This window comes from Mobula hypostoma, chromosome 9, assembly GCF_963921235.1.
Source record: "Mobula hypostoma chromosome 9, sMobHyp1.1, whole genome shotgun sequence".
Classification (NCBI taxonomy): Eukaryota; Metazoa; Chordata; class Chondrichthyes; order Myliobatiformes; family Myliobatidae; genus Mobula; species Mobula hypostoma.
Genome location: NC_086105.1, coordinates 45,644,417 through 45,663,087, shown reverse-complemented (window position 1 = coordinate 45,663,087; position 18,671 = coordinate 45,644,417). Strand labels below are relative to the sequence as shown.

Here is an 18,671-nt window from a genome sequence, read left to right as displayed (position 1 = left end):
GTGGATCAGGCTGCTTCTGTGGAGAAAGAAACAGTTAACATTTCAGGCTGATGACCGACTGTGTTGCTACCCTTGAGGTAGTGGATTTGAAAGTCAGAGTTAGGTATTTTTCCATGTGGGATAGGAAAAAAGCAGGAAATGAATGTGTTTTTAAACATTATTACCAGTTTGGAAATGTGCAGATTTTCTCAAACAATGACCTCATTCCAAAAAAATTCTTCTCCATCTTTATCATCTGGATTGGACCATGTATCAGCTTCAGAGCCAAATTAATTTTAGTTGAAAGCAAAATAGAGGCATTAAGATCCAATGAGAGAGCCAGATGCATCAACGGCGAATAATTTATAGCATCTGTGAGGTAATTTGTCAAGTTTTCAATTTTTTTTTATCCTGGTAGTTCAGTTTTTTTTCTTGGGAATCAACATGATTTCCTTGAAGAGTGGTCTTCGATTAATTCTTCAACTGAGATGCAGGTGTAGCACTTACCTTGTGAGTAATGGGTGTGCTTTGCTATCTCACAGACTATTTTTAGTTGCCATCAGTGAGCTATTTTAAATAAGTGTTCTGCTGTGTTTCTGAATAAGCAATCCAGTTGGAGGGCAGCTGGAAGAGCCATGGAGGATAAAACTAGTTACTTGCGCGGAGTTCCTCCATTACCCAAACTACAATGTGCAATTAACGTCACAAGGTTGAAGCCAACTTCACCAGAGTGAGGTTTGCTGAAGCTTTCCAAAGTCTCAACAAGTTGTGAAAATATGGAAGGCGTACTTTCAGTGCCGTTTTACTGAAATTCATAACGTGTGTTTTGTTATCCGAGGAGATGTTCATCGCCATGTAAGATTGCAATGTCCTGTTACTCTTTATTAGTGAAGTACTATTGAGATGTAGGAAACTCAGTAGTCAATTTTTTTGTGCAGCAAAATCTCACAAAGGGCAATGTAGCTATCACCACGTTGTTGAAATGATGATTAAGGACTAAATGTTCACTGGGAAACTCATGAGAGTTCTTTTTTTTTTAACTCGAAAATAGTGCTGTGGGGCTTTTCTGTCAGTCCTATGATATCAGAATCAGGTTTATTAACACTAACATATGTTCAAGATTCAAGATTGTTTAATGTAATTTCTTGCTCACAAGGGTGAGGAGAATGAAACAGTTGTTACTCCAGATCTGATGCAGCACACAGAAACCCACAAAAGATAAAGAACGCAATTCTTGTTCCTTTTTCATGCCGTGTGGTGCATCGGGTGGCGTTTGCTGTTTCCGTAGGATTTGACTACTTTTTTTTACAAGGCCGAATTGCTAGCTCGATGCTCAACCCAGCAGGGAAAGCATGCAAGGAGCCGGTTGGATTCGAACTCGGGACCATTATGCCTTGAAGTCCGGTGCTAATATCGCTACAGCACCGGCCGGCAAAGAACACAATGATCATACTAAAACACACACACACACACACACACACACACACACACGCGCGCGCAATAAATATAAATACATAATACAACTTACATAGATAGATTGATTGTATTCCCATAAAGTGATACTAGGCTGTACATAAGGTGACTGATGGGAAATAGTGTTAGTGGTTGGAGGTGTTGATTAGCCTTACTGCTTGGGGAAAGTAACTGTTTTTGAGTCTGGTGGCCCTGGCGTGGATGCTATGTAGCCTTCTCTGTGATGGGAGTGAGGCGAATGGTCCATGAGTGGTGTGGATGGGCTCCTTAATGATGTTACTGGCCCTTTCCCGGCACTTTTCTGATAAAATGTCCTTGATGCTGGGTGGGCTGGTGCTGGTAACGCACTGGGCAGTTTTGATTACCCGTTGTAGAGCCTTCCTGCCCGCCACAGTGCAGGTTCCATACTAAGCAGCGATGCATCGTGTTAGGATGTTCTCTGCTGTAGAGTGATGTGAGCAAGGATGTGCAAAGTCCAGCTCTCTTTAGCCTTCTCAGAATTTAGAGGCGTTGGTGAGCTTTTTTGTCTGCGTAGGATGTGTTCTGGGACCATGACAGGTCGTGTGTGCTACGCACATCCAGGAGTTTGAAACTGCTCACAGATCCCACTGCTGAGCTGCCAATGTAAAGAGGAGGGTGAGTGGTGCAAGTTCTCCTGAAGTTGATAACCATCTCCCTTGTCTTGCTGACATTGAAGAGGAGGCTATTTGCTTGACCAGGTCTCAAGCTCTTCCATCTTCTCTCTGTAGGTCGTGAAGTTTACAGTAATCCTAAACAGAAGTAATTGATGATTCCATTTAGAGCTGCATACAAAGAGTCACCACTTTCTTATATAGATTTAGTTCTTAACAGATTGTGATCAGATCCTTGGACTAGGTCTTGAATCCACAGCCTTCTGGCCCTGAAGCATGAGTGAAACCAATCCCAACCACATCTCTGTCAAAAACAACTACGTCAGTACATTTCAATATTTGGAACTTCAGCCAAAGCCTGTGGAGAATACTTTAATATTGCTCTTCAATTTTGTAAACACTAAAATTTTTGCCCTGTCCCTCTTTGTCCCATTTCTGACCCCAAGACTGAAGCATGAACATCATCAGTTCCACTGGAGGTGTCCGGTGCCCAGTGTTCCCTCGCTGACTCCCTTCTATCTTGCTTTACAGAACAGTGAGGACGATTCTTCAGGTGAAGTTATTTACGTGTCCAAAGTTATGGAGAACGGACCTGCAGACAGACCTGATGGACTGCAAGTTCACGACAGGATTATTGAGGTAGGAGAGAATGTGGAGTTGAGTTACAATCACCACGGTGCATGGGCGCCATGGTAATAGGCGGTTAGCAAGACACTGTTACAGCTCGGGGGTGGGGGGGGTCAGAGTTCAGTTCTGGTCTCCTCTGTTAGCAAGTTTGTACTATCCTTCCCATGTTTATGTGGGTTTCTTCCCACAGCAAAGACGTACTGGTTAGTGGGTTAATAGGTCATTGTAAATTGTCCTGTGATCAGGCTGAGGTCAAACTGATGAGCTGCTAGGCAGTGCAGTGCTAATATACTGGTGTGGTAAATATACTGATGTCTGCTCTTCAACTTGCTTATCCAAGCACATTCCATACTGCCTTTTAAGGAAGCTGCACTCCCTTTGAGCTTAATGTAAAAAAACAGTTAAACTTATTCATATGAAGCATTGCCAATTTTCAGAAAAGTCCCGGCAGTGCTCTGTTTGAAGGCTTCCCAAAACTGAACAGGTCGTGCTTTGGCTGCAGTGGCCAAGCATCTTGAATTTGCCTGTGGGATTTAATCCGTGGTGGGTGCACAAAATGTTTAAATATGTGACAAAGGGAGTAGCGGTACAGCTACAGATTTTGGTCTTCCAAGCTTGATATCTGGCAGTGAGAGAAATTTCACGTTGATCAAGGTGATATGCTGTTGATTTTCTCCACTGAAGTAATTTGAGATGATTGATTAGAGGGTACACTATTGGAAGATGGTCAAGTTTGCTGGTTTTTCCAATATGTGCAGTAAGCAACTTGTTACACACAACATGCTGGGGGAACTCAGCAGGCCACACTGCATCTATGCAAGAGAGTACAGTCAACGTTTGGGCTGAGAACTTTTCCATAGAAGCCGCCTGGCCTGCTGAGTCCCACCGGCATTTAGTGTGTGTCACTTGGATTTCCAGCATCTGCAGATTTTCTCTTGTTTGTAAGTAAACAATTTGTGTCAGTGCACATGGATATTTAAACACTTCTTAATTTGAACAAGCAATCATGGTAAAACCAAACCTCCTGTTGCAACAAACAGTTCCGGCTGAAACTTAAGCTGGTATTTGGATTGTCTGGGGGACTTTTAATGCCATATGTGCTTCCTGGGCAGCAGCTTGCTTCTGTACTGCAGTTTGCCGGGGGGCATAGCATTATCTAAATTAACTATTTTTCTTTTGTTTTTCAAAGGAAATGTTTAGTTTCTTAAGCCAAATGTGTGAAATACTTGTCTCCTTTTCTCCCCCATGAATTTCTCAGGAAGGGCGATGTATTGCAAAGGCCCCAGGCCATTGCAAGTAGTGCATGCTGCTTTTCTTTGTAAATATGTTGTCCAATAGAAATGTCAAGGATTCTGTGGTTGATTTTTTTTTAGTTTGCCTAACAATGTAAAAAAAGATACATCCTGACATGGGTCAAGCATTTGACTTTGTGCAGTCAAAGTGGAGATTGACAAATGTTGGATGTGTTTCTAGAAGAGTATGTGTGCTCTTAAAGGTTGGTGGCACCTGCAGAGTTATCACTTAAATAAAACGGATTGCATTTTGGACACAGACTGGGTCTTTGGATAAACAGGATGATTTGGTTGAAAGTTGACCCCGTTAGTGTTCTATTTTCTTCTAGCAAAGTTTGAGGATTTATGGCTGTACAACAAACAAAGTTGCATTGAAGTCGGTTGCTCATTGGGTGACCAATAGAGTGGATTATGAGGTCCCGAGTGGATTGAGGAGGCTTGTCAGAGATGGGATAGACAAATGCCAGGATGTTATGGTGCCCTGTTGCTCAACAGATATTGCCTTATCGATCTGTTCTAAGTTGCCTTGCTGCTAATGTGAACGTTTCTACTTCTGAATTTGCAATGGCTCCCAATTCTTGTGATTAATGGATATGATGGCAGCCATGAACATTCAGTGTGGCTAAATGAATGACTTCACAACGAATATGCAGCCCTGCTTTGCTCGGTTATTGACGTGAACAGTTGCCCATCTGTATTACTTGTGGATATTTTCATTGTGATAAATTTACTGTTAGCCAGTTCAAATTAAAAGGCAGAGTGTGGAAAATACTGTTTTGAAATAGTTTATTTTACAAGTGAAAGGGAGAATATTTTTACATTGGTGCACTAGTGATTGCTGATATGGAATATCATCTTTGGTGCTCTGTTGTCATGGCGTGTAAGTTTACTGTTCCATGCTAAGACCAGCTATAACCACTGCACGATCATGTGTCTCTTTTGTTGCCTCAGTTCATTTTATTACTGAAAGCCTCATCCATACTGTTTGCCGTTACTTCAAACTGAGAATCCCAGTGTGTACCTTGCTGGCCTCTATTGTTCTTCTCTCTTTAGACTGAGGTCCTCCATATCACTGCTACCCCATCTCCTAGCACCATCTCCTGTTCGCTTTTCAGCCCTCTGCTTACTGACTCGTACTGATTCCTATTCAGTCTCCTCTGGCCCTTTGTTTAAGACTCACATTAGAGGTTCAAAGTTCACTTACTGTCAAAGTATACAACTCTGATATTCTTCTTCTCCGGGTAGCCATGAAACCAAGAAAGAAAAGAAAGGCAGCATGATCATCAACCCCCTTTCCCACACAAAAAAATGAGAAAGATTGGGCGAAAAATGCAAAATACAAAAAAACTATAAGACCGAGAAAAGTCTATAGTCTATAGTCCAAGTCCACATCCATATCCAAACTGCAGAGAATCTGGGCAACATTCTCCGGGCACAGCAGCAGGCTATCCCCTCTCCGGTAGCGTAGCAGAGGGATCCTCAGCAATCAGAAGGCAGGCAGCTAGTGCTCACCCTCCACATTTGCCTCGATGTTTCAATCTCCCTGGTAGCTTTAATGGGTGCACAATGGAAGTTTTAATCGGCGAAATGGAGTCAAGTATCGGTTTGTGCCCATTCTGCAGCCTGCCTGCCAGGAGTTTAGGCATGCTGCCTCTATCTTCCGGAATCCTCTCAGAGACTGCAGTGCTGAAGCACTCAAACAATCTCCAAACTTTTGCATTCGCCCCCATGTTTCAGTCTCCCTCATCGCTTTAATCGGTGAAGAATGGAGTCGAACATTGGCCTGAACCCAGCAGCCGTCCTGCGGCCTGCCTGCAGTGAGATTCCCGCACACTGCCTCTGCCTCCTGGAATCCTCTCGGAGACCGCAAAGTGCTGGGACACCCAAATGATCTCCAAACAGCAAATCACAGGCTCCAACGGTTCCAGAATCACATCCAAGTCAAAAAACAAACATAAAAGACATAAAGGAAGTGAAATATATGGTTTCATGATCTATCCAGGAGATGTCAACTGAAGGAGCACTGTACGCAGGTGCGTTCACCTATCTGACCGTGCTTTCAATACTTTGTCCTAAAGTCTGCTTATATCATGTGCAACCAACTTCTTGTTTGACTAGGCATCTATTTAAAGGGACACTGTAGAATATAATTCCACTAATCCAGCATGTTGGGACTTTAACGGCAGACTAGCAGATGTTTCCTACTATTAGATGTCACTCCTATTAACACCCAAACACTATTGCTGTATTCCAGATTTTTTATGTATTACACAGCAGTATAATAAATTATCTAGGAATCCCATTGGATTTAAATGAGCAAGAATCTAGAAAAGCTGGTTCCGATGGCAAGTCCATGCACTGCTGATTCCTGGTATTCTGGAGCCCTAACCTAGCCTCAGCTCCAGCTCCGGGCCACGCACAATGCTTGCACATCAGACTGCTGGGTTGCATTCCAAACGAGTGAGTGAGCCTGATGCTGGACCATGAGAATTTCCAAACAATCAGATACCAGATTATTGGAGTCTCAGTGTAACGGGATGTCTCTGTGTGTATCTATGACTGTTCTCAATATTATACGCGACTGCACCTCGGCAGGAATCTAGATGGGCCTCGGAAAATAGATACAGCAAATGCTCCATCAGTGCAACACTCTGTGTTTCCCACTTCAAATGAGTTTGTCATCTTGATGTTAAAGTTAAAAGGATGCCTGTTTAGATTAGAAATGTTGTTGAGACCTACTGATTGAAGTTTACGCTGGATCCCCTTTAGTGTAGGGTGCCAGCTGTTCACATTAACTCTTTTGAAGCTCCTTGCTGCTAAGCTGCAAAATCTGTTTGGATCTTAAGGCACAAGAGAGAGCTAATTGGAAAAAGCCCTCAGAAATCACGATGCACGAAAGTTCCAGCAGTGGCTCACCCTACTGCAGTGTACCAAAGAACTGCCAAGCTGAGCGGAAGCAGTTCTTGGCTGCATTCCCTGATGGACCTCAGTGGCCTGATGTGGAAGGGTCTTGCTTTCTCCGTTTTCTCAATGGAATTTCTAGGCTTGCAGCTGTTGGCCAGCTGTGACCTGTAATGACTGCAGTGAAAGCTTAGGCTGCTGCTAGCTTAAATCACCTTTTGGCTTTGCTAACTCTCTACTTATCCATGCAGCTTACATCATCTGTGCAGTTAGCCTCCTTGTTTGCAAAATACTGCTGAAGTTACACCCTTTGTTCTGTTGGATTCCCTGGGACTGAGGAGTGCAAAGCCAACCCAAGTCCCTTAGATCTAGTTAAACATGTTCCAGAGAATGTAACGGTGAACCTGATGTCATGTTTACTTTGAAAGGAGCATTGGGTCCCTGACATCAAATCGCAGTTGATGGAAATCTGAAATAGAAACAGAAAATGTTGGAAGCAGTCAGCAGGTCAGGCTGCATCTATGAAAGGAGAGCTCTGCCTGCTTAAACAAGTGTTTATAGCATTTTGGGTTTTTATTTCTGGGTTCCAGCATCTACAGTGTTCTTTTTTCTTCTGCAATTTGCTTTATTTAAGGCTTAATTTTACTGAGGTGCTCAGTAATGGGCTTTAGATGTTCAAATAAACCAGATTTTCCTCTTTCCTTAATGGCCTGGTGTGTTTATCAACTGATGATGAGCTCAAACTCTGCCCCCTTGCCAAGACTGTTTAAAAATGGTAGCTCCAATTGGCCTTGGTGCAGGTGATAAAATTTAATAAACTGACCAGGCCCAGTGCTGGTACAGTGTCCCTGTTAGTTCTACCTCTGTGTATAGACGTTAAGCAAGGCTTCATCAAAGTTTGCCCACAGTGTTTCTGTAGTGGAATAATGTTCTTGAGTGTTTTGGGGTGAGAAGTTAGAGGTGGATCTTAAGGTATTCATTCCATTGATAATGTGGTTGATCATTTTATGAATAAGTTGAAACGTAAATGTGGATATGGCTCCTGGAGCCAAATGACTGCAAGCATTAATGCATTCAACAGATTGGCAATGGTTGGTTAAATAGTTTCAGTATTCTACTAAGATTAAAAATGATTGCATGTTTGTAGAGCAATCGCAGAGCAGCTAGGCATTGTGAATAAACTTTCTCTTCTGTATTCCTGGATGGTTGTAACTATTTTATCTCTGTCCATCTGTCAGTGTTTGTCTTTGCACTCTTCTGTGTTTTGTTCAATGTATCATGCTTCCTCTGATGTGCAAACATCACACTTTTTAATTAGCTGAATTTTAATGTTCATGCCATACTGACAAAGTTGGTCATCCAATACTGGCAACATTAGAAGTGTTGGGAACACTGTATTCGTATGGTCATCAGTTTTGGGTGGATGGGAAATTAATGTGGACAATATTTTGGATTGTTTAATGTGGCTTATGGTCCCAGAGTACCCCTTTCTGTCACTCCTCCATTGTTTTTTCCTTTGCCTGTGGTTGATCTGGGCCTTCAGGAAAAGATCAATTAAGAAAAGTTTATCAGACGAAGTATCAGTATACGTCTGAGATGGTTACTATCATTTTAACCTTGTAATGGGTTGAAGAAGTACGCCTTGTTTTGTACTTCTGTGTTCTGATTTATTCAAATCTGATTTGTTCTACTTTGACATAATTTAAAACAGGTATTCAAATTGCAGGCCGGACTTTCTTCTCGAGATTGGACAACATCTGTTGAGGCTGCAGGGTCTAGGCTTGTGTATACTTCTCTAATGGGTCCCTGCTTATGTTGGGGTTGAAGGAAATGAGAAGGCAGACATTTTAGCCAAGCAATCACTTAAAATTAAGGCTATAAATGTAGTGGTGCCTTTGCATAAATTCGCCTCCTGCTCAAAGCCAGAGATTCAGCCTTCAGGTCTGGAGACCGGGAAGCTTACAGCTCAGCCAGGGCCAACCTGAGGAGGGGAATCTCTCAGGCTAAACACATATACAAACAGAGAATCGAGGAGCATTTCAACTCCTCGGACCCCCGGCGTATGTGGCATGGCATACAGGTCATTACAGACTTCAAACCACCTAGTACTATGCCCCCATCCAGCTCTGCTTGCCTCCCTGATGAGCTTAATTACTTCTACACTCGCTTTGACCAAGTGAACAAGGAGGTCACCCTCACAGCAGATCTCCCACCTGGTGAACTGCCCCTCTCACTTTCCACCTCCGATGTTTGCGCCATCCTGAGCAGGGTGAATGCACAGAAGGCAGCAGGTCTGGATGGAATACTTGACCATGTGCCCAGAGTCTGTGCAGGGCAGTTGGCCGGAGTCTTCACGGACATTTTTAATCTGTCCCTGACCCAGGCAGTTGTCCCACAAGCTTCAAGATCGCCACCCATCGTGCCAGTGTCGAAGCATTCCACTGCCACGGGCCTGAATGACTACCGCCCAGTTGCACTCACCCCCATCATTGCAAAGTGCTTTGAGAGACTGGTTCTATTACATCTGAAATCCTGTCTGCCCACTACCCTCAACCCCCATCAATTTGCCTATCGCACCAACAGGTCAACAGAGGACGCCATCTCCATGGCACTTCACTCTGCCCTGACCCACTTGGACAGCCCCAACTCTTACGTCAGAATGCTGTTCATTGACTTTAGTTTGGCATTCAGTACTGTGATTCCCTCCAAGCTGATCGCCAAACTTCGCCAGCTTGGTATCAGCTCATTCCTCTGCAATTGGACCTTGGACTTTCTGAGTAACAGACCCCAATCATTTAAGTTAGACAACCTCTCCTCCTCCACTCTCACCCTGAACACCAGTGTGCCTCAAGGCTGTGTGCTGAGCCCTCTTCTGTACTCTCTTTTCACCTATGACTGCGTTCCTGTACATGGTTCTAACTCCATAATCAAGTTCACAGATAACACCATGGTGGTTGGCCTGATCAGAGGGGATGACGAGACGGCCTACAGGGACGCGGTCCAGCACCTGGTTGCGTGGTGTGCTGACAACAACCTGGCCCTTAGCACCCAGAAGACCAAGGAGATCATTGTGGACTTCAGGCATGCGAGGAGCCACATTCATGTCCCCATCTATATCAATGGAGCTATAGTGGAGCGTGTATCAAGCTTCAAATTCCTTGGTGTCCACATTTCCGACGATCTCATCCGGTCCCTGAACTCCTCCATCCTGATCAAAAAGGCACAACAGCGCCTTTATTTCCTGCAGAGCATCAAGAAAGCTCACCTCTGTCCCAGGATACTGATGGACTTTTACCACTGAACCATTGAGAGCATACTCACCAACTGCATCTCAGTGTGGTATGGCAATTGTCCCGTATCAAACCGCAAAGCACTCCAGCGTGTGGTGAAAACTGCCCAGCGGATTATCGGCACTCAATTGCCCACCATTGAGAACATCTACCATAAACACTGCCTGGGCAGGGCGAAAAGCATTATCAGGGATGCATCTCACCCTGACCATGGACTCTTTACTCTCCTCCCATCCAGTAGGCGCTACAGGAGCCTCCGCTCCCGCACCAGCAGGCACAGGAAGAGCTTCTTCCCTGAGGCTGTGACCCTGCTGAACCTCACATCACAGCGCTAAGCAGTACTGCACCCATATTGTACTGTCTCAGTACTTTTATATTTGTGTGCTGTAGCACTTACTTTTTATTCACAGTTATTCTGTAAATAACACTATTCTTTACATTTCTGGTTAGATGCTAACTGCATTTCATTGGCTTTGTATCTGTACTCGGCACAATGACAATAAAGTTGAATCTAATCTAATCTAATAAGGGGGGAGGTGAAAGACATAATTAAAAGTCTATTCGATCATTGTCATAGCAAAGTTTGGATAAAGAAAAGAAAGGATGGCATTTCTAGATAATTTAGAGTATAGTGGGGACTCAGCAGGAGATGAGTAAATTATACTTGCATGTTTACATATTGGACATACTAAGTTAAATAATTCCTTGTTCAAAATTAATATGCATGATATTGCCACTCGTAGGAAGTGCACTTGTCAAGGGGCGGTGCAGCATAGATCGTTTGAATGCAGTTCCTATGAGGTGCAAAGGAAACATCTAATTGCTAACCTGAGATCTTTGGGACAGACACAGTTTAAAATGGGGAATTTGTTAGGATATCACTGCCATCATAAAGTATATAAGTCCAAATTTGACTTTCTAAAAAGCTTAGACTTCTTGATGTTATTTGAGTATTTTTGTGGGGTGAGGATGAAATTTAGTGGACATACTTCCTGTCTCTTTGCTCCACACTCCAATCCAGTAGGTGGTGAGAATGCACGGTATGTTGGTCCGCCAATCGGCATTAAACTTTTCAAGAGGAAGAAGGCAAAGTAATCAGTGGGATAAGGAAACAAAACAGGAACAAGAAGAACAATTAGTCTTAGAAGGTTTCCAGTGAAAGACTGCAAAAGCCATGGAAGGAATATTCCCTCACTGGGCAGTCTGAAGAATTAATCAGGATTTCAATGGAAAATGAGAATGAGTAGCTTTTGGGGCCTCACCAATGGGCTGGTTGTGAACAGCGCCATGGATTGGCAGAATGGGAGGTCTGCTGCAGTGAGAGGGGCCCATGCATACATGGGTAAGTATTTTAATGCTTGCCCTGTTATGTCCTGAGAAACATAGTTTTTTTTTTGTTGTTCTACATAGATAATTGGTGTTTATGTCATTCTGTCTTACTGAGTTGAATTGAGAACCTATTATTTTAACAATAGTTTAAGATGCACTCAGAATATGTTATTTTATCTGTTGTTTGGTATGAACAAAGAGGTATGAAGCATGTGAATTATTGAAGCACATATGTTTTTAAAGCCCTCAATGGTCTCCATACATCACAGAAGCGATTTTGTTTTATAATTCTTCTCCAGCTCTCAGATCTTCTTCCGCCGGTCTCTTAAATTTAAACAATCTCCCTCAAAAGATAATTGGTAGGTCAGCTTTTTTCAACTACCCTCCTAAACTACCCTCCAATACCAAAAACTATAAGGGATGCAGACTCAGTTGACACTTTGAAACACCAGCTCAAAACCTATTTATTTAACCTTGCTTTTAACTACCATCTTTTTGTCTTTTATTTTCATGTTTGCACTTTATCTTATTGTGAAACACTTTGAACAACGTCATCTGTATGAAAAGTGTTCAATAAATAAGTTATTCTTATTATCTCAGTATTTGATTTTTTTCATTAATACTTTGGAACTGATGGGTACAGCTGCTCCTAAAAGCAAGGGTTAAAGTAGATAGTTCTGTCTTTCCTATTAGCCTTGTGGCTGTAGAGAATTCCCCATGGTTCAGCCATGTCTGTTGATAGCATATCTCTTAGCTGAGCAAGGGCCCAAATACTGAAATACTTACTGCTTCTTTCAGAATTTTGACCCATTGAAGTCAGTTTCTTTCAGGTAAAGCCTTGCATATTATCAGCTGCTTGGTATTTAGTTTGAATGACAGCTCAAATCTAACAAATAGCTGTGGAGGGAAATGTCTGTCTTTGATCATTTAATGTTTTTGGAAAGCAATCAAGTTAATTAAATCTTGTAAGGAAGATAAAGGTGTTGGGTTAAATTGTTCACAGGAAATGTAAAGTTTAAAGCTTATATTTGCTTGTTAGTTTTTTATTGAATAGTAAGATATTCCCTTTCACTTTACCTGTTCCTGCCCTCCACATTCCTCTTTAGCTCTTCAGTCCCATTTTTATACATGCACATTCAACCCTAATTAAGCTCTTGCTTTAGAGACCCATCCATATTCTTGCCAACTTACATCAATAATTTATGATTCCAAACCCACAGGTAGTTACTATCTAAAATGCCTAGAATCCTAGATTTCGTTATTGGCCTCTGGCTGATTTTGCTGGTGGATTCAATTACTATCATTGCGATCGAAAAGTTATGTTTAGATGTTGTCTTTATAAGTAGCTTAAAAACCAAACTGAAGAATAAATTGTGAGTAGTGAATTTTGAACAGAATTTCAAGGAGTGACAGTGAGAGAGGGAGATTGAGAGAGTTTGAGATTGATTTAGATAATGAGATCAGGGCTTGGGACAAGACAGTAGGATGGGGGGCGGCGGGGAGATGCACCAGTTCTCAACCTTTTCAAGTAAGCTGTTGTCTTGCTTGCAGGGACAAGCAGCTCTAGAGATTTGCACTCTTTTCAGTGTCTCTGTCATCCTGAAGACAACAGCACCTGATGTAACTAATGTAATACAATTTGCCTATAGCCCATTTCCTACTGTCTCCTTGTTCCTAATGTTAATAATATTATCTATGCATTTATGAATGGCTTGCATTTCCCAGGAAGCAGATCATTAAAGAACTCTGCATTGTCTACTTACTGCGATGGTTCTTGTCCTGGCTCAAACTGCAGATTGTGCTGACAAAGGCTCTGCATTGACTTCAATGGAATTGGGGGCTTGGGCAGATGCAGTTACAGCTTTTCTCTTGTCCTTTTTATATAAAGCAAGGTATTGTGTTCTATTGTGATGATACTCTTCAGGCTGTGTAAAATTAAGGTGCTGAAATGGGCAAAATTTTCCATGCTGGAAACCAAGTTTTAAAATTAGATTAGATTAGAGCAGTGGAAACAGCAAGAAAGCACTTCTTAAATTTTTCTGCCTGATTTTCACATGATACCGATTTTACAGATTCAAATTTGGTCAATTGGAGATGTGGTGTTTATTTTAAGGAAGTTATCTCAACATATTTGATTGCTCTTGTTACTCTTTTGAATTTCCATGCACTTGATCAGTCCCTACAAAGGTTCTTGGCTATTTCTGGAGTCATTCCTTAAAAATCCACACAGCTTCACTCTGCTGTTACAAATGACCGTGTAACAAGGTCCTAAAATTGTGTTGAGCCAGTGTCAGTATGTGAAAGCCTAATAGTTTTGCCTGCTGTTTTAATGGAGGTCTTAACCCTCTTGAATTCATGCTTCCATTAATGTTGTGGACAAAAGTGCATGCAGATGCCTTTAGTGTTCACATAGTATAATCTCAAATCCATGGGGAGTGCTATTACTTGACATCACTGCCACCATTTATTGTACAATGTGCTTGTTATTAACAGCAGGTAGGTGTTGGACAACAGCACATGCTGTTTTCTTAAGTGAAGTGGCCAAATGAATGATGAAGCATCAACTGTTAATAGATGCAGTATTTTATAGAAAAAGTTAAATGTGACCAAACCTAATTTCCATACTGTTGTCTCTGCAGTGAGTATAGAATGTAAAGCCGTTTCTCAGTTATAGTACTGTGTGACTTGTCTGCTGTGTGTCACACTTGCTTGAGACCCTTTAGCATTTGTTCTTCTTCCAAATAACATGCAAGTAATTACTGCATCGCACATGCCCGAGTTGAAGAATACAGAGTCTGGAAACTATGCGAGGAGCAGCAAGCTTGGCCAGAAGAGTAAAAGCTCGGCCTTCCTTTACAGGCTGTCTGCGTTTGCTAATTTCCTGGAGATCCAAGCAGATAAAAGTGCAGTTAAATGTAATCAAACCCCTTTGAGGGTAAAACTTTTTTTTCCATATGCGAGTAGAAATTGAAACTTGGATTATAGACACAGAAGTGAATCCACTTACATTGCTTTATTACAGCATAGGTCTGAATTCCTTTTGTGATTCCTTAGCCTTCTAACCCCCTTCCCCAGCCTCAGTCAAATCTTGCCATGTTTATACTTTAGATTGCACAAGCTCTTGAATAATTGCTCTAACATCGCATCTAACCAAAGGAAGAGCAGTTTCTGTTGCTGTTATCAGTGGGACAAGCAGTTAGCACCTCTGTAACGTTCTCATGCCCCTTCTCGCTGCCCAGCGATTCACCCAGTTGTTCTAAATGAGCTTGCATCTCTGCTAAAATAGGAACTCTGGCAACATCATCATGGTTTTGCCAGCAGTTATTTTTCAGGCAAGTGTGTTTAAGCTTGTGGGTGATGGGATTCATTTGCTGTGGTCAAACGTCTGCCAGAAATAATGCTGGAAATCACGTCAGTGGTGAAGTGGCAAATATATTGTGAAATCAGAGTTAACCACAAAATTTTGATTTTAAAAAAAGTTCCTCCACGAACTTATCTTTAATGGCGAGGCCGTCACTTACTGCCCATATTTGGTTTGTTCAACTGGTTCAGGGGAGATTACTATGTTGAGAGCTGAGATTACTGTGGGCTGGAGCTATATACAGACTAGATAAGTTAAGGTCAGCAAGTTTCCTTTTGGAAAAGTCAGAAGGGTTGGGGTCTTACAGCAGTCTGACAGCATCGTCACATCCTCCAATAGCTGCTTCACTTTGTGTTAGGAACTGTGTTTAGATCATCAGGTTCCCATGGCGGGGTTTGATCCTGTGATCTCTAGATGACGAGAAGGCAGCATCTATCATTATCGCCATCTGGGATATGCAGTGCATTCTCACTACTACCAACGGGGAGCATGAAGATTTACTCTCAATGTTTTACAGACAGCTTCTTCCTCTCAGTCAGATTTCCAACTGGTCCTTGAACTCATAAGCATTATCTCACACTCTGCCATGCCGCACTGTTTATTTTGTGCTGCCTCAAAACAATGTATTTCACGACATATATCCGTGATAATAAACCTAATTCTGGTTACTGCAGTCAGTGATCTATTAAAACGAGTGGTACTTGGTTCATACTGCTTCTCTCTAGGCTTGTGGAAAGAAACATCAATCCCCACTAAACTTCAGTGAGGAATTCTGCTTAGATCAGCACTGGCTTGACATTCAAATAGAAAAGGGAAAGAAGAGTGCCATGTTAGGTTGGCCATTCTGTTCTGTGTGGCCGACTATAAGGGCAGTCTTAATGGAGGTTTCGGTTGAGCAGAACTTGAGGTGGTTTGTTGCGATGAACTTTTAAGATTTAAAATCATTAGCTTGGGTGGAGGGCAGGGATGGTGGAGAGTACCCTGAGTAACCTTCATGTCACACTTCAAAGTTCCATACATTTCTCATAAAGCAAGCAAAATCAGTTAGGTTCCCAATACCAGATGTTCTTACATAGTCCTTGAAGCTGCTGATAGCTGCTTAGTACTGGGGCTTCTGTGATGGGAATGTAACATGCTGACTAAATTTCAAATCCAAGCATAAAACAGCACTGGAATCAATGTAAGTGGGGCAGATTATTAGCCAGTGCCCTGACTTCAGCTCTGATCTGAGTTTTGCTCGTGTGGTTTAGCTGAAACTGGTTTCCAGTTGAGTAGTACTGCATTGGTCATCATCCCTTAAATGTCAAACCACACTGTGCTCGCTTTTATCAGTAAAACTTGCTGTTCCATCTTTAATGGACTCCTCCGGTTACAGCTCGACCAAGACATGACTGTCTTTTTCTTAATTTGAACTTTTACATTTAAGTACTTTGTTTGACTTCAGTTGGATTTTCTCACTGCATATTCTATATTAGAAGTCAGGAAACTCCCTGATGTTTTGATTAATTGACATGGCCCTATCTATATGTATCGGGGGTTAGCAGGCCTTGCTCCTTCTCAGTGAGCAATGATTGAATTCTGCTTCTCAATAGGGTGCCCTATTGCCTTTTATACAAAGTATTGAATGGGTGCCGAGAAGATGTGTGTTGCTCCTGGTTAATGGGTTGGACTGGGTGGGGTTGGAAAAGCTGACTTCCCCCGGTCCAAAAGGTCAAGTGATGTCTTGGGAAACACAGACAGAACACTCCGGAAAGCTCAGCTGTGCTTTTCTTGCAGAGGAGTGTAAGGCAAGCCATCTTTTTAAAGACAGTCTTGAACTCTCGGCAATTACCTAAAAGGGGAAAGAGATAGCAGGAGTGTTAAAGCGCCATAAAATCTACTCAGTTAGACAGACTCTGTTGTTTAAGCTGTTATTAAACTCTGAGATGAAAACAAGTGCCTGTCTATCCATGGTGGAGACCAGTGGTTCTTAACCCTTTCCTGCTTGTGGCCCACTTGGTTCTTTCATTTACCTCTGTAGACCCCATCCTCCACAGTCTCCATTAGTTGCTAAAGTTTTATTTGGTCATCTGTACTAATTATTCTAATATACAGTCGATATTTGTGATTTAACACAAATACATTAAATATAGTATTACAGGTGTATATGAAAAATAAAACCATTTCAAAGCTTTGAATAGAATACTTTATTTATAATGTAAATAATATTTTTGCAACCAGCAATGAAAAGCGCTTAACATTGTTATTTTAGTTATTTAGTGAGATCTTTGCAACTGATGTAAACTTGTAAATTTTTGAATACCTGGTTGTAACTTGGTTACAGGTAATTGAAGATCACCTTCACAATGTCAAGATGGTTATAAATGGGTGAAGAGCTTGACTAAAACCACATTTAATTAGATGAGAGGTGGGAACTCCAATTAAAAACAACTTTGCCTTCTCTCAGAGCTGTAGAAATTTTATTTTGAGTATCACAAGTTATCCAGAAATTTTGCTTGCTACGTTTGAATTTTGCCTGAGCTGTTCTATCACTCCATAGCTCAGTAAGACATTCTTGCAATGTGACATCAACATCATTCACCTCCACCCCAAATGGATCCACCACCCAGTCTGCAATATGCATCTTTAGCAGGTCTCTGAACCTAAATTCCATATCAATGTTCAGTTGTTTCAAATGATCAGGATATACAATCAGATCATCATCTTGCACTTCAATTGTAAGAATGGCCAGTGAAGGAAATTGCAAAAACTTGTGACATCCAATATTGTTGCTGGAAAGTCTGAGTTTTCCAAGGAAAGCGGTAATAGCCTCTTTGCATGATATGAGATTGCAGTCTTTTCCTTGTAACTGTTAGTTTCTTTTTCCAATATTTTTATTGATTTCTATATAGAAGAATACAGAGTCCAGGAGAATACATATTATAAAACAAAAGAAAAAATGCAGTAATACCAGATACAGTATATTGAATCACATTAACAAACTCCTTACTCTATATTCATATGGATTAGATTAATTTGTGTATTGGAATATAAACAATTTTATTTTTTAAAAAAATCTACACCCACTACCAAAGTCGAAGCTGTTTGGGGAAAAAAAAACAAAACTTATCAGATAATAAAATATACTATTAACCAACTTCTGTACTTTAACGAGAAGTCAAAGATTATGAAAATAATTCAAAAATAGCCCCCACAAATTTTGAAAATCTTGGTTAGATTCAGAAATTGAACAATGAATCTTTTCTAAATTTAGGCATGCCATAACATCTCGTAACCACTGAACACGATTAGGTGGAACAGCATCCTTCCATTTAAACAAAAGCGCCCTCCTAGCCATAAGAGAGATAAAAGCCAGAATGTGCAGATCAGATGTCTTCAAAATGATATCTTTCCTCCCAACAATACCAAATAGAGCAGTCAAAAGATGAGGCTTAAAATTTACTTTGAAGAGTACAGAAAAAGTTTGGAATACTTCCTTCCAATATTTTCCAAGACTTGGGCACATCCAAAACATTTGAATAAATGAAGCTTCTCCATTGTTACACCTATCACAGTAGGGAGTTATATCCATTTAAAAGCAAGATAAGTTATCCTTGGTCGTATAAGCCCTAGGAACCACTTTAAATTGTAAGAGGGCATGACGAGCACATAACGATGAAGTATTAACCAATTTAAAAATCTCATTCCAAGTTTCTTCAGAAATTGAGGTCTGTAAATCTTGTTCCCAAAGATTTTTAATTTTGTCTAAAGAATCATTTCTCATTCCCAACAATATATCATAAATATT

General features: G+C 41.3%; 1 protein-coding gene across 2 annotated transcripts in view; it reads left to right on the top strand.

Moving 5' to 3' along the window:
• The window catches only part of LOC134351696 (PDZ domain-containing RING finger protein 4-like), a 469,835-nt gene that overhangs the window by 19,660 nt on the left and 431,504 nt on the right, over positions 1–18,671 (top strand). For both annotated transcript variants that reach the window (XM_063058212.1, XM_063058211.1), the window contains exon 3: positions 2,616–2,723. In XM_063058212.1, the coding sequence (XP_062914282.1) occupies positions 2,616–2,723 (108 nt within the window). The remainder of the gene's footprint in view (positions 1–2,615; positions 2,724–18,671) is intronic.